Consider the following 17,395-nt stretch of genomic DNA (forward strand, 5'->3'; position numbering starts at 1 on the left):
TTGGGGCACATAGTGGACGCCCAGGGGCTCCACCCAATGGAAAAGAAAGTTAAAGCAATCATGGATGCACCTACCCCCACAAATGTCACTGAACTGAAAGCATACTTAGGTTTGCTAAATTACTACAACAAATTCCTTCCAAACCTGGCAACCCTGTTGGCACCCTTACATGAACTTTTGAGACACGAGGTACGGTGGACATGGCAAAAGAGACAAGAGGAAGCATTTCAGAAATCCAAGAACCTGTTGAACTCAGCAGAGGTGTTAGTTCATTATTCTGCTGACCGTGAGTTGGTTCTCTCATGTGATGCATCCCCATACGGCGTAGGTGCCGTATTGTCACATAAGATGGAGGATGGAAGCGAGAGACCTTTGGGGTTCATGTCATGCACACTCTCTCCTGCTGAGAAAAAGTATTCTCAGCTTGACAAAGAAGGTTTAGCTGTGATATTTGGCATCAAGAAATTTCACAAATACTTGTATGGCCGAGTTTTCATGATTTACACAGATCATAAACCCCTAATTTCATTGTTCAATGAAAAGAAGCCTATACCTCAGATGGGCTCACCAAGAGTACAAAGATGGGCCGTGACATTGAGTGCTTACGAGTACAACATCAGGTACAAGCCAGGAAAACACCATGAAAACGCGGATGCGCTCAGCCGGTTGCCGGTACCAGACTCAGCACCTGAGCAAGAGATGGCTGAGCAGGTTTAATGATGGATGTACTGGATGACACATTAGTGGACACTGCACAGATCAAACGATGGACAGCTAAGGATGTCTTGTTGTCGCGAGTCCACGAGTACACCTTAAAAGGCTGGCCAACTGAGACCGATGCCTGTTTGAAGCCATATCGACAGAGAAAGCTGGAACTGAGTGTGAGGGATGGTTGTGTGCTCTGGGGAGCCCGAGTAATTATTCCCACCAAAGGCCGAGACAAAATATTGAAACTCCTGCACCAGACTCATACAGGCATGTCGAAGATGAAAGGCTTGGCAAGGTCGTATGTATGGTGGCCAGGGATGGATGAGAACATTGAAAGAGAAGTGCAGGCATGTGAGGAGTGTCAGAAACACTACAAGTCACCACCTACTGCACCATTACACCCTTGGGAGTGGCCGGAGTCACCATGGTCCAGAATCCATGTGGACTATGCAGGGCCTTTCCTCGGGGAGATGTTTCTAATCATTGTGGATGCTCATTCCAAGTGGATGGACATTTACCCTGTGAAATCCTCTACATCACAGGTAACTATAGAGAAACTGCGCCAGAGTTTCAGTGTGTTTGGACTACCTAAAATGTTAGTTTCAGATAACGGAACATGTTTCACAAGTGCTGAATTTGAGTCATTCATGAAGCAGAATGGAATTGACCATGTGAGATCAGCACCTTTCCACCCTTCTTCAAATGGGCTGGCTGAGAGGGCGGTCCAGACCTTTAAGGAGGGGATGAAGAAAGTCAAAGGTGATACCTTGCACACCAGACTGTCCCGATTTCTGTTCAGTTATCGCATCACACCGCATGCCACTACTGGTTTATCACCTGCAGAGTTGATGATGTCACGGAGACTCAGATCAGTTTTGGACTTGCTCATGCCTGATGTGAAAACAAAAGTGCAGCACAAACAATTGAAACAGAAAGAAAATCATGACACCAAGAAAAGACTGAGAAGTTTCACACCAGGAGACAAGGTCTTCATCAGAAACTACTCCTATGGCCCGAAGTGGATTCCCGCAGTCATTGTGAGAGCATCGGGTCCAGTGTCTTACATTGTTACCATTGGATCAGGTCAAACTGTGAAGCGGCACGTGGATCAGGTGAGAGCAAGAGTGGCTGACACTGTTCCCAGTACACCAGACAGGGAGGTGGAGCCATTGCTTGACAAAGAATCAGTGCCTGAGTGCTGCTTGCCATCGGAGTTGGACACAGCGCCACAACCTCCGGCAATGGAGTTGCCTTATGCTCCGGAGACTCCGGCTCCCGGAGACTCTTCAGTGACACCCGTGTTGCGACGTTCCCAGAGAGAGAGACGTCCACCAGAGACTTTAAAGGACTTTGTTAGGTAGAGTGAGATCTTCCAGAAATAGAGCAACAATGCACTCTGATCTCACAGGAAGGACGTACCTTCCTAGTTAGTAAAAAAAAAAAAGAGAAACGTGGAAACCTATATACAGTTGTATGGTTGTATGGTTACCTTAATTACATGTTGATTGCTTGTTAAGCATTCTTTAGATAAACAGTTATTTTGTAAGTCAAGGGAGTTGTTGACTTAAGGGGGGAGGAGATGTGGTATCGCAAGAAATTAGTAGGTTATATAAATATATGAGTATACATAATAGTTATTATTCATAGATACCTACATCCTAAGTTCCTGTTATTCTTCTGAAAGAAACAGAATGAGTGTGTTGTTACAATGGTAATGCCAGGAGAGGCAGTATTGGTTCTGTGTTACATTAATGTGTAAGGAAGTGGAAGAAGAGTGTGTCCTGTAGGAGGCAGCAGAAAATGGATACTCCTGTTCTGTACATGCACTGAAAAGAAGGTTCAGTAAACCAGTTGCAACGATACTTCATTGTAAGTCTCAGTTATTGTATTTTTATTTTTTGAAGATGCAACAGTGTCCTTTTAGGAAACTGGACAAGTAGAGGACAACGAAAGAAAATCCTAAAAATATCTACAGCAGATAAACAGTATCTGAACTTCAAGTCACTGGAGTGATAAACTAAATTTAAAATTATTTGTTCAAATCATCTTCAGTCTGTACAGATGAGATCAGGCGAGCGGTACAACTGTGTCTATAGCCATTAGTTCTGTCATGGTTTGGGGATGTATTTAAATCAATGTTGTTGGGGATCTGGTCACAACTGATGCAATTATGAATGCAGAAAAGTACCAGTATCAGATTTTCATCCACCATCTGGATCCCATCTGGAAACAATTTCACTGGCAACACTTTCATTTTTCAGTATTATAATAATCCCAAACACACTGCCAGTGCAGTAAAAGCATGCCTGATTAGAAAAAACACACAATGGAACAATATCAGTCATTGATTGGCCTCTCAGAGCCCAAACCGAACATTACTGAAGTAGTGTTGGGTCAACTTGACACAGAACAGAACAAAGGCAGCCAGCATCCAAAAAAGAGCTTTGAATGTCTTTAAGAAGCCCGGAGAACTCTTCCTGAAAAATGTTTAAAGAAATTACCACAAGGTTTGCCCAAGACATGCCTTTCAGCTAACCTTTTAACTGTGTCTGCAGAGATCCCTGTTAGAGGGAATACACATTTTAGTTTTGAAATGTAGCTTTTAGTAAACTATTCCTTACATTATGCTGCGATGTTCATCACAAATATTCTGTTAAATTGCTTCTTGTCTCACACTCACGTTATATTTGTTTGTTTATTAAAGAACTCTATGAATGCTTGTTAGAGGAGTGTGCATACGGACTTTCAGAAATGCTTATCATGTTGTGCACCAAAGTCCATTTTAGCTGTCACTGCCTTGTCAGTTTGCGTTCCTTTCTATGTCTGTCTTCTATGTGCACGCTCAGCTTTTCAAAAGCAACATCAGTAAAACATCAGCACATCTCCTGAATGTTGCTCAGTCTTTCAATTTGAACCTGAATGTTTTTCTAAATGTGTAAATATTTCCACTATTCTTACACAGAAAGCTGACTTTGAGCATTGCTTCAGAAGGGTTTTTTCAGCTTTGATAAATTTCCATCATCTCATAAAGTAATAGATTGCTGTCACCTTGAGCACAGACCAGTAAAAAGACTTATTGCACTCATGAAGACAGACAGCCTCCTAAAAATGAAGCATAAAATCATCCAGCGTTGCCTCTGAACAGAATTCCTTCATATACTGACCAAATTGCAGCACAGACAGATGGATTATCCGCTAATAAATGCAAGCAGCACTTTGTGGCAGAGTCAAGAGCACAGTTAGAATCACCAGCACTCACCGACTAACCAGAAAAACAGGTATTTGAGACAGAAATAAGTATGGCCATGTATTAGTATATTCTGTTACAGACAGTTACTTGATAATAATAAATACTAAGTATCCCAACCCGTTGTGGCAGATAGCTGCCCCTCCCTGAGCCTGGTTCTGTCTGAGGTTTCTTCCTGTTAAAAGGGAGTTTTTCCTCCCCACTGTCGCCAAAGTGCTTGCTCATAGGGGGTCATATAATTGTTAGGTTTTTCTCTTTATGTATTATTGTAGGGTCTATCGTACAATATGAAGCGCCTTGAGGTAAATGTTGTTGTGATACGGCACTATTCAATAAAATTGAATCGAATTAATAAGTTACTTTAACATTTAAGTGTGTAAAGAAAAGTACAGGAATTAAGTTTAACCAAAAAGCAAAAACACAAGAGGAAAAAAACTGAAGACATGAGGAGGCAGAAGATACACCAGGAAAAGCAATTACCAAAATAAAGAAAGAAATGACTATAAACGAGACATGAGAAGGCTAACAGAGTAACAAATAGGACAAATACAACAGACACCAAGCTCCATGACAGTGTTGCGTTTAAATAAAGATAAGCATGAGTAGGGGACAGCCGGGATGTTTGGCACACCTTGTCTTTTGTGTTATCATTTCTGTCATGCAGTAATTTAAAATACTCCAACCAGCCTCAAGTGAAAGATTTAGGTAAAGTCGTTTTGTGTTGTGCCAGCAGTCCTACAAAACAGCTGTTATAGAGTAAAATGTTGAGAGTTAAATAACAAATGTAAGTAATAAAAGCTTTTTGTTCACACCAGAAACAGAGAATGTATACACATTAAACCAGGTTTATGCATATTTTGACCAAATAACAGTTTGTATGGGTGGTCTGTATATGTGAGTGTGTGTGCTCAAACCCTCGCCTCAGCACTCTGTGTGCTTTCCATAAACGGCTGTGATAAGGTCAAGTAGGCAAGCAATTTGATATTAGATTTTTATGGCCATACCCTTTTAATTGCCTGTAGAATAAATGAGTGCCAACCAGCCTGTGTCGCTGGTGATGCTGTCCTGCTCATCTAACTCTCCATCAGAAAGCACATTTAAATCTGTCAAATTTTCACTTTTAGCTCAACAAGAAAATGTCACAGTTTTTTCTCTTGTTTCTTTTTTCCCCCTGATAATTGGAAAGATAAAGTTAAAGATAGATGAATACACTGAAAAGAAGAAAGAGAAACAGAGCTCAAAATAGAGCCGACAGCACAGAAAAAGATACCAAGTCAGACTCTACACAACTAGAGTGATAACCTGACTTATCTCAACACACCGAGCCAAAAAAGAAGCAAGTAAAAGAGAGAGGAAGCACATAGGTGACTGGAAATGAACTGCATTCCCAGCATTTTGCTCACAGCTCCAAGACACACACAGAAACACACGATCATAATAAAAATTCGCCTACTCAGCACTTACTTGGAGAGCATGGCAGTACACCGTCTGATATTATTTTTTCTTTACAGTCAGTCCCTGTGCACCTCTAGCATTCAAAAGCCACTGTACATAATACACACATCATCACACAAACACATAAAGCTGCTGACTACGTGTTTGTGTGCAGAAATGTTGATCCTGGATTCACATTTCAGAGATAGACAGGTTATTTTTGTTGTTGTTGCTACTGTTTTATTTATCTGAACATTTTGCAAGACAGAGAAATAATTACAGACAAAGACATTTAAAGTAGATTTCAGACTAGTGGTAAACACAGGATACAAGAAATTATTTAAAGGGTCATTTCATATACAGTTATTAATAAATCTATTAGACCCTAACCCTATATAAATACACACACACACACATATAGAAATTTTCTATTGGTTATAGAAAAAAACTCTAATAATAATTGAATATAAAAGCTTAAATGTGTTTTTCAGCGCTGAAATTTCATATGGCTTTCTCCTATATTTATGAAGTCTGAAGGGCTGGAAGAAAAATTAATATGACTATATTAAAAAAAATATTTTGGTACAGAAGCAATCGCTGCTTGAAGGTGAGCCTGATAAAAATGTTGTAAAGCTTAGACTTTTCATATGACATAACTTGTTTTGATTAGTGGCCTATCAGACATGCAGTTTTTGAAGACTCTGTGTGTGGGTGTAAAACTGATTTGGTTGCAGTTTTTAGTGGCTTTCTCCTGTACTTATGAAATTTTGAAAGAAAAAAGTGAAAATAAGGTAACACTTTATACTACAGGGAAATACATGCAGACCTTCTTCCTCTATCACAGCACGATGACACTGGTGTTCACATTATGACGTCTAACACAGTTAAGCTTTCGTGCCACAAAATAATAAACTGTTTTTAACAATTCATGAATTGTTTTCATACCTGTCAGCAAAAAAATACAAAAAAGGTTAAAAAAAAAACACGATAGTGAGAGTTGTTTGTATATTGCGTGAATACTGTTAGCATGTGAACCATCTGCTTTCGCCTGAGGCATGAGCCTGAAGCACAACAGCTTTTTCCCCACTTAAGACAGTTGTTTCATCACAAATGTGATTACTGGATTCATCCATTATGGTATAATTTGGAGAAAGCGGTGTTAGAGTGATGGAAAAGTACCAAAAAATATGTCTAGATCATACAGAGACTATAGTGCCAGTGTTTGTTTGTTTATTTGTTTGTTTGTTTTTGTTTTGGGGAGTTAGATGACCATTCTGAATATGCATTACTACTAAAATGGTATTTTCTCACATTTGTATTTCAAGCGGCTTGGCATGTTAAAATTTATGGCTACGTTGATTAAACTGAAGTTCTGTCTCAAAGTCTAGTACATGTGGACTCATTCATTAGGCCACCTAAGAGGTTGCTCAGAGGTTCTCATCAGGACCTCCATCGTGAACTTAAAGTCAGACACTTTAGAGCAGGGGTCCCCAACTCCAGGCCTCGAGGGGGGTGTCCTGCAGGTTTTAGATCTCACCCTGGGTCATCACACCTGAATCAAATGATTAGTTCATTACCAGCCCTCTGGTGAACAGCAAGGCATGTTGAGGAGGTAATTTAGCCATTTGAATCAGCTTTGTTGGATCACATCTAAAAATTGCAGGACACTGGCCCTCGAGGCCTGGAGTTGGGGACCCCTGCTTTAGAGGATTGTGGGAATTTAACCAATGCATAGGCCTCAAAGACACACTCTGCATCGGCTGCTGATTGCTTTAAAAGTTATCTTGAAGAGGAAAGAGAAAATGCACGAGAAGCACAGACAATGGCTGCAGTGGACACTTGTCATCATTTCGCTCCACAAAAAACTAACATATTTTTAAATTTTATATTTTATCACTAATTATTGGCTCCATAGTCTAGTGGTTTTCTTATTCACCTACCAAGCGACAGAAAGACTTGAATAACAGGCCCCATCGTGTCTTAAAGTTTCCAAAAGTAGAATGAAATGCAGACCCCCAGCTGTCAGGCCTCCTCCTGTGCAGCTCTAATTTCAGTTAAGACATCTTCACTACTTTAGAAATTATGCTTAAAACTATCCTTTTGAGTAAAGTATATAGTTGGGTCTCAATCAGGTGGCCCAGAACCATCCATCTCTTAGTTCTGCTACTATAGGCTCAGACTGCTGCAGGACTTTTCATGATGCAAGCAGCACTTCGCTCCCCATTTCATTTCCCATGTGCTTATATGCCACTACTGTATGTCATTCATTTTGCATACTTTTTTCCAGTAGTTTGTGTTTTATCCTGTTTTGTTTTCTCTCTGTGCTGCTCCCAGCTGGTCACCATAGATGTCTCAGATCATTGGGGTTCTCTCTCTAGGATTGCAGGGTCTTCACCTTGTCAACTGATGGCATATAAATAAAACTGAATTGAAGTGGATAAAAACATAACTGCACATCCTTTGAAATACCATGTCTGCAGGCTTGTGATGAGCTTTGACTTCTCCCTCCTAACATCCCCATGACATCTGCGGCACTCCAAGCGCTCATTAGACAAATTATACCAGGATTTGTTGTTGATAGCTTTCCCATATTTCTGTTGCAATGTTTGTATGGTGTAAACTTATCTTCCCCTCTAAGCCACATGGCTCCTTCCTGTCCCCTTCCCTTGACAACAAGGAAACAGTCCTAAGAGGATAATTGGGCCCCTCAAACTTTTCTCTGGCTGTACTGTGAAGAAACTCATTCTGCTTCTCTGTAGGCGCACTTTAAGATTTCCTTAAATGTGCTTCCAAAGCCGCAGGGATCATATGCCTTCACAAACTGTCAGCTTGCTGCATATTTCTAGCGTCTTTCTGCTTTTCTTCAGCATACTATAGTGTGACACAGCAGTACAAAAAAAGTAGGACTTAAGAAAGATAGTGTCTACTTTAGATAACCCCCACACTTTAGTAAAACTTTCTTTACAGCAGAGTTTTTAAAGGTTATAAGATGACTAGAATAAGCCAGTTTTTCAAAAGATAGAAAAGGGCAAACTTTAAACAACTAAGAAGAGCTTTGGCAGATAGTTGCAGGGGGAAAGGACAGGCAGTTTTGTTTAAAACATCTGCCTCTGATCTGCACTTATAAACATCCACCTTCTCTGGCCTTTACTTCTGTGTCTGCATGTGTGTTTGTGCATTCAAAAAAGCAGGCAAGGAGACAGTATGAGGTGTAGCGTGTGTTTGTTTTTGTGTGTAGTCTGGCACTGTGCCATCCACCTTGCACAGGCTTTTTTAGATGGACTCAGGGGAGCTTTTTAAAACATCCAGCGAGCAATTTCATTAAATCATCTTATTTATGATTTTTTTCCCCCTCAGTCACTCAAGGCCATCTTTGCTTCTGGTATAAGATTGGAATTTTTAAGCCACAAAAACCATTACTGTAAACAGCCAAAAAGCTTCTTGAAAGCGATGGCAGAAATAAAAGTCTGTATATTTTAGCTGGAAATTTTGTTTGTGGGATTCGTCTGTTTAGAGTTATTGCTATAGAGATGATACTGGCAGTGTCGGCGCTCAGTTTTCAGTGAAACGGCAATGTGGGAAGTATAGAACAGTGTTTTATCATCAGCTGTTAAATTAACCCGTTTAATCCCACCGGCAACAATTGTTGCCGTTTTAACCCCCTATTACATTAACGAAATTAATATTGTGTGTAGGGGAAGTCTGAGGACTAAAATGCATGCACTTATTTTGCAGGGAAATTGGGGATTAAATGGGAACCATAAAAATCTTTCCATATTTCACCAGGATTGGATTGCCAGACATTGCTACCGTGAGTAGTGTCTGTACCCTGCCTCCCTCTCAGCTTGTTATTTTGTTGAAGATCTATGATGGATATCAATCAGCAGCACGTGTAACACCTGGGGCCAGGTCTGCCTTTAATGTCTTTATAGTTGGTTTGCAGCCACAGCTGCAGTGATGTGGACGCTGTACCAGTCTGTCCTGGTGAAGAGAAAGCTGAGAAGCAAAGCTGTTGAATTACCGCTCGATGTATGTTGCTACCTTCACCTATGGTCACAAGCTTTGAGTAGTAACCGAAAGAACAAGACCAAAGATATAAGCAGTGGAAATGAGCTTTCTCCAAAGGGTGGCTGACTTCTTCCTTAGAGATAAGGTGAAGACTCCAGTCATCTGAGAATGACCCAGATAAAACCACTACTTCTCTACATTGAAAGGAGCCAGTTGAAGTTGCTTGGCACTCTGACTAGGATGCTTCCTAGGTTGGATGCTCTGGGCATGTCCTACCGAGAGGAGGCCCCGGTGACCCACAACATAAGTGGAGAGATTATATCTCTCGACTGTGTGGCCTGGGAACCCCTCAGCGTTGCCCTGGATAAGCTGGAGGACGTGACTGGAGAGAAAGAGGTCTGGGGTCTTGTTTGCTGTGGAGGGTTTGTGACATAAATATTAAAAATAATAAAGGAAATATGTAAAAGTAGGATGTACCCTCACTCTTTTTGAACTCCACATTTTGAGGCCATAAAGGTACAGTAAGTAATTTTAGTGGGTTACTTAAAACAAAAGAAGAATGTTGTGCTTATAAATAAGTACATTGATTAGTGTGATTAGTGTGTATTTATGTCTTCCAACAAAATTACTGTGTTCTCAGGAACCATTAAAGTGTAAATCTATTAAAGATCCATAGGAGCAAGCACCAGTTTGTGGAATCTGCCATGTTGCCCCGGCATCCTGAATACAGTAGTTGAGCTGAATTATGTACTTGAACTGATCGGATTCAGTTGACTGCAATCTGCAATTTACTGACATCTAGTGGTGAGATTTTACACACTGTACCTTTAATGTTAGTATTTTGGCAGTCACCATTGCCTTAGTGTTGGGACAGAAGTTATATTTAGACCAGAATATGGACTGCTAATGTTTTTGCTATTGCCGCTCCTAGACTCTGGAATAACCTCCCGGTTGATGTCCATACCTCTGAATCTATTCAAGCGTTTAAATCGCGCTTAAAAACCCACCCGTTTAATTTAGCCTTTGAAGCACATTAGTTTGACTGTCATCTGGCTTGCACTACACTATGTTATTGTCATTATAATTGTAATTGTACTATTTGTCCCTTGTTTCTGCCTGCATTGCGGTTATATTGTGAAGCAATTTGATGTACACTGGTCTTTTAAAATTTGTGCTATAGAAATAAATTTGATTTGATTATTTGATTTGATTCCATTAAGGATTGTTTAGTGAGCTGCATCCCGAAGACATAGATACAAGCTGATTAGTAAGTATCAGACTAATACTACTAACACTGCACTCACAAATTGAAGCACAAACTAGCAATTATTTTGTTCACATTTTTTGATAATTGCATTAAAGTTTTCTTTATTTGTCTAGCTAATGCTGCTACTTCCTATGATTTAAGGAGCACTGACTTCTAGCTGTGCTCCAGTGCCAGGTAACATGGTCCCTTGTGTGCACTAACGTGACCTTTTCATATCACTACTATCAGGCACAAACACAACCAATCACATGTGATTGGAGGTTCAGCAGTTAAGTTAATCTCCTTGCTTCATCTTCTTTGTCCAGTCAGTCTAAGATGTAAACTGATTGCATTATGGTTTAAATGGAACATGTACGGTGTAATATCTCATCCACCAGTGGAAAACGCCATTCCTATGCCAGACATCAGCGCAGACAGATAGTTGTGTGAGAATGAGAGTGTGAAGCTGAATATCCCAGCTAGTGTGTCTTTGCTTCTCTGGGAATGCTCCATTGACTGGCTCAAAGATTAATTTAATTCCCACATTGAGGACCTGTGGGCATTCATCTCTCTAGCTACAATAAACACACTACAGCAACCAAAGCTATGTGTTTGTATGGCTCGCAGAGGTTGATGGTCTGTGATATAACATTTCTCTTTGGAGACAGAGAGTTTAGCTGACTGTGCTAGTGATCTGCTGTGCAAGTGTTCAAGGGTAATTAGTTTTGGCTCTTCTGGCTGGTTTCCCGGAATCAGGATGCATTTATTATTATTTTACAAATAACTATGGCAGTTCTCTGTAAATGAGTCAATACCTTGAGACTACAGTAGAAACATAATTTCCCATTTACTGCTTGTTGGTTGTAAAGTTGATTAAAATCTTTAACATACTGATACAAATATTTGAATAATTTTTCTTCACTGACTAGTAGAGCATTGTAATATGATTTCAAGCAAAAATCAATACAGTTCTATATTTCATTTTGTATTGTGAATTATTTTCAATATCACTAAAACTTTTACAGAGTTACACACTATAAGACATTGGAAACATGTACAGTATGCCTACTAGCCACATGATTACATATTTATCTCTAGACGTCTATAGTCAAGTAAAGTTTTTATAGGAATCTATGCAGGTTAAGCAGCATAGATATAAATGAGTGCACCCCTGTTGTTTCTATAGGAATTAAGGGGCTAATCAGTGGCACTTAATTAACTGATTATCAGCAGATGTGACCCCCAGCGCAGGTCGTTGCTGGAGGTTTGCTTATAAAGGCAAACGTTTAGGCAGGTTGTTGGTCTGAACCATTCGGGTGTGTGTCAACACCATCTTCCCAGAGATGTCCCAGTAAATTCACCCTAAGCTCAGACCGTGCAATGATCAGAGAAATTGCAGAAACCCAAGAGCTCAGAGTCCACAAGCCTCAATTAGCATGTTAAATGTTAAAGTTTATAAAAATACATTTAGAAAAAGAATGAACAAGTGTGGCTTGTTTGGAGGGGTTCCCGGGACCTCTTCTCTCTAGCATCCAAAGTGGAGACGTTTGGCTAAATTCCACAGCACAGTTGTTATGCATTTGCTTTTTTGTTTAGTTTTGTTTTATTTTTTTGAGGAGAAAAAAGAAACTTGAACCACCTTCAGCAGGTTTTTAAAAAACAAACAAACAAACAGAGGCTTAAGAAGACAGCAAATGAACGTGATTTGAGCCAATATAGAAAACTACGTGTATGTTGACTACAACTATTGTATTTTACATATGTGTCATATTTAATTTCATTTCACTGGTCTGAAATGGTCTTAAAGGTCTTTTCTATTATCATTTTTTAAACTTGTGCAATATTTGGCATAAATAGTTTTCTTCTATAGATCCATCATAATCATCAGAACCACACACATTTCTAAGTCATCTTGGCTTTCACTGAACATTAAATGCAGAGGTGACATCGTATTTAATATGATGCTGTGAAAATGTGTTGAATTAAACAAAAATCATATGCTTTGTGGCATATAAAGACACAAAATACAAGATACATTTACCATGATCTCTGAGCTGGTACCATGTAATTTCCTCTACTTCCTGGGGGTCATGCAATTTTAGATCTTGTATGTTTAAACAACAGCAAATGGAACAAATCTGGTTATAATTATTTATATATTTTATCCCATTTCTGGTGTGTTTATCTTCAGGAGGTAAACAGAAAACTGTACAGTTATTTTGCTACTGCCGGGTCTTTCAAAGGTTGACAAATCCCCAAGGAAATATTCTTAGTAAGAAACTTTCCCTCCTCCTGTCAACAATAATGGATAGTGTTCTTTTTTCAGAGTAGATTTGCACCCAGAGGGGCTGTTTGGCTGATGAGGTAGAGATATTGCATTTCCTTTCACACTGTAATTGGTCAGCAATGCATGGGACAAAATTACATTTTGGCTTTGTGATTTCTCCAAAGGGCTGATTAATATTAACAAGCAAAACAGATTATTTGATGTCAAACTTCATATTTGCATGTTGCACAGTTCAGGTGACCTTTATTTTCTTCTGAGCTATATGGGATGTTGAAATTCATGAGACCATAAATATTACCAAAAATAAATAAAAGAAATTAGAGACAGCGAGAGAAACAAAACCACCTCCTATATCTTTTGTTCTTTTCTTCTCATTCCTGTTTCTGGATTATATGAAAGTCAGAACTTGCGAGGTCATACTTCTTACATGTTGGTGTTCAATTCTCCTCTATCATCCAGTGACCCGCTGAGCTGGGCATTAAATCACTTCTGTCAGCCAGACGGCTAATAGGAGCCAAGGTTGAAGAACTTTGGCTGTGTTTCTGCAGTAGCGATGAAGAGCAGAAAATGTGCCTTTATAATTTAAGTGTTGTTGTTTTTTATTTTTTCTTGCAGTCTCAGCAGAAGTGCATTGTGATCTTTGCCTTGGTGTGCTGCTTTGCTGTATTGGTGGCCTTGATTTTCTCTGCTGTGGACATCTGGGGTGAAGACGAGGACGGGATCACAGAGGAGAACTGTAGCAAGGATTGCAGGTGAACACTGCTGATCTGTAAACACACAGCTGTAGAACACCCAGAGTGGTTTCCAAACTTTCTGCCTCATCACAAGTTAAAAGCTAAAGCTGATTTTTTTTTTCTTTATTAGAATTGCAAGAAAATTATTTGCAAGAGTTCTGAAAAGTTGGAGAAACTAAAAAAAAATTAGGCTGAGAAACACTGCATTCTTTCATGTTGTTAATTATATCAGTAGTTTTTCATAATTATCACATTTTGACCCTTTTGACTTTTTGTCATAAGACCTTCAAGCATTTTTCCTTTCGCCTGTACCTCTCATTGTGTTTGTTCTATTGTATTACATTTCCCATTAGTCAATTATATTGGAAATCTGGTTTAAATTGATAATAAATAGATTTACAGAATTTAAAAGTTACATCAGTTTCCAATGTTTCCACTGATATCTATCTGTGCTGCATCAGCAAGGGTAGATATCATAGTCGGGAAGTTTATTTATGTTTTAAAATTCAGTATGTGCACTGTTGACAGCATTGTAAGGTCACAGGATCTACAGTGAGCTCACAAATCATGAATAAAGGCTTGCAAAACAGTGCTGCTGCAGCAAGTCCTACAGCCCTGAAATGACGTAGCATTTTTCACTTGTGATTCCCTCATCACAGAGTCAACAGGTTTTTAGGGTTGGGGTTCTAATTTTTTAAGGGCTTTTGATTGGATGCCTGAAATGAGCTCTGTATTTACACAAGCTTCAGAAAGATTAAAAAACAAACAAAAAAACCAAACATCTGCAACAAAACACAAAAGCAAATGTCGCTCTCCTGAACTTTGAAGCTTTTATGATATTTGGTAACAAGTAACTAAACGGGACAACAGAAGTCAAGGACGTGGTCCAGGCTATTCAAAGCATCATGCCAAACACAGAAGTTTAGTGGTGGAGATCAAATTAAATCAATTAAAACATTTTATGATGATCATCAAAAAATGTAAACGTGGCATTTTTGTTTATTTCCCACTGAGCTTATTTACAAATTAGCATTTGAAATCAAATAAAAAGTAATATAAAAATAATACAATAAAATAAAAAATCCCTGTGACATTCTACGCTGATATCACCAGGTGGCAGATGGAAATAACACACACAAAAAGAAACCTCAGAGCTGAATAAAATTTAACAAGCTGTAGTTTGAAAATGAGACATACAGTGATTCCTCTGTTTTTACAGGGTTTTATGTGGATAGGACCAAAATGCTGTACACTGCAGGCAGACTTTCAAACTAAAGAAGCATCAAAATCAAAAGTATCAAAATGGCCAACAGAAGTTTAACGAGACAAATGTGAAGACAACTGGAGGGAGACAAACAGCAAGCAAAACTAACACCGGACAAAATGAAACAAGAAATACAAACATTAATACTAACACTTAACAAGAAGGAGACAAGCGAATCCAAAGGAAAAATACTGAACATGCGTTCAAGAAGACTTATGAAGACAAAAAAGACAAGACCAAAGAAGAAACAGATGGGGGATGAGTGAAGGAACTTCAGCTACTAATAACAGAAACAAAGCCATGAAGCAAAACAGGAATGAAATCATCCAAGATGGCACGGGAATTAAAAATAATAAATAAATGGAATAAAAAATAAAAATCAAAGCTCCAAACACCTGGAACTCAAAACCCGAGCAGAAGCTGAGACTCAAATAAATAAGTCATTCAAAACTAGAGATCACTGAGATGTTTAGATGCAAGTAGACGTGCGAGATATAAGAAGAAGCAGTTAAGTACAACAAAGGAGCGAAGCATTTACTAAGAAATGAATATCTTTTGAGACTTCGGTTGACATGAGTTAAGTAGCTTCTCTTTTGCTTGTCTGGGCTTTGGCAACTGTAATAACCAACTGTCTGGAATTGTTTGCATTATAAGTGAGTTGACTGTTGCCTAAAGCACCAGAACATAACAAATGTCTATTCACTCCCCCACGGGTGTGAAATGATGACCAGGCTGTTCCTACAGTTAATTTAAACCAGAGTTTAGCAAGTTTCTACAGTCTGTTCCAAGTTTTAAGATTATAGATTCCTAGACAACAAAAAAGTGTAAAAGCCACTGCAGCACATCCTTGTAGTCCAGAGCAAAAATGGCTGATCAGCAGGCATTCAGCTGATACAGCAGTCCTGTTCTCCTGCTCGCCACTTTGTACTGGTTCCTCTCCATTAGACTCTTATTATTCAATTTAACATTCAGTCTTGAATTACTTCCTTCTTCTCTCTTTAAGTCTGTGTCCATTTACTCTCTCCCTCCTCTTCCTCCAATCAGCTATTAACAAGCCTTTAGAGAACTCTATCGGGCATCTATCTCTTCCACTCGAGGCTGAAAGTGTAGTCCCAACTTGTAAAGACAAATTGGACTACCCTTCTCCTCTGAAGGGCCCCTAAAGCTAGTGGGTAGAATGAGAGATAAATATAAGGCCAGGGCAATGATTGAGGGACGGTGATCCAGATGGAGGGAGAAAAAGAAAAAGGTATCAGGGTAGACTTGGAGCTTGAATCAGTGAGACACGAACAGATGTTGTTTGCTTGGCAGGCAAATTCCAGAAATGTGTGCTATCAGACTTCTACGCGTGCACTGTTATTCACTTTGCATGAGCTTAGCGATGACGTTTTGACTGTGACATGCATCATTTTAAAGGACTACGAGATGTAATTAATGATTTCATAAAGCGATTTGCTCAAAGCAAGTCCCAATGCAAGGTCTGAAACATGATAAATCACTGTGAGTTTGACACATTCGTAATGGGGTTGCGGTGAGATTTGCTCATGCAAGCCCTTTACATTTCTAAAGCGAATTCATCAAAGCAAATGCATCTACGGCTCATACTCGCATGTCTTATATGGAAGGTTCACACTCTGAAAACGATCTAGTGATTAACTTAAAAAATGAAACTACTGAACAATCGAACAGAGCCAGGCAACCTCGATGCTGTGTAGCCATTACTCTCCTTTAACTAAAAAACCCCTTTGAGCTTCCAAATAACATGTCAGCAGCTTTTATTTGTGATGTTGTAATTTTGACTTGTCAGCTGTTTGTTTTGTTATGTAGATTTCCTTTTAATCTGCTTTGGCCTCCATCATGAATGATGCTAATTCTTGCATCCAAGGAACAGGGTGGGATGAGATGGGAGTTGCTGCCACTCTGTGTCCTCGCTGACGCAGATAGTTGCTTCATGTTTTCCTGGCAGTATAATCAAACACATAATTAATTTGATTTATACTACCTCTTCCGATGATAAACAGTGTAATCTACAACTGCACTAAAGCTTGAAGCCTCTTAGGTATACAACAATGTGCACGTGTGTTGCTTGGTTGTTGGAACAAAGTGGGAGCATTAATTTTCCTCTCATCTCATCGCATCCAAATGCGGGTCTGATCCATCCCTGGTGTACATCTATAATTGCTTCATGTAAGACAGCTAATAAGGAGGTTAGTATCGATCCATCAGCTACTGTGGAAATGCAGAAAGTACGCTTGAAGAACCACGCTTGCCTCATCCCTAAAATCAGACGCGTTTCAGATATCATTTACAGATAATCTGAATATGATATATGGATCTAACAACATGGCATCGGCCATTGGTTTGAGGAGAGGACTAACACTTTTTTAGCTAAGGCTCGCAGGCTCGGTTAGCCATAAACTGTACTCTAAATGCAATGCACAAAATCAAAATCATCTGTACTAAAGTT

At 39.3% G+C, this 17,395-nt stretch overlaps 1 protein-coding gene across 2 annotated transcripts in view; it reads left to right on the forward strand.

Moving 5' to 3' along the window:
- LOC146375161 (inactive phospholipase D5-like) overlaps positions 1-17,395 on the forward strand; it is an 89,148-nt gene that overhangs the window by 51,859 nt on the left and 19,894 nt on the right. For both annotated transcript variants that reach the window (XM_084948132.1, XM_084948133.1), the window contains one exon: positions 13,546-13,682. In XM_084948132.1, coding sequence (XP_084804258.1) covers positions 13,546-13,682 — 137 coding nt within the window. The remainder of the gene's footprint in view (positions 1-13,545; positions 13,683-17,395) is intronic.

The sequence above is a fragment of the Perissodus microlepis genome, chromosome 13, assembly GCF_051167445.1.
Source record: "Perissodus microlepis isolate ML-2025 ecotype Zambia chromosome 13, ASM5116744v1, whole genome shotgun sequence".
NCBI classification, from domain to species: Eukaryota; Metazoa; Chordata; class Actinopteri; order Cichliformes; family Cichlidae; genus Perissodus; species Perissodus microlepis.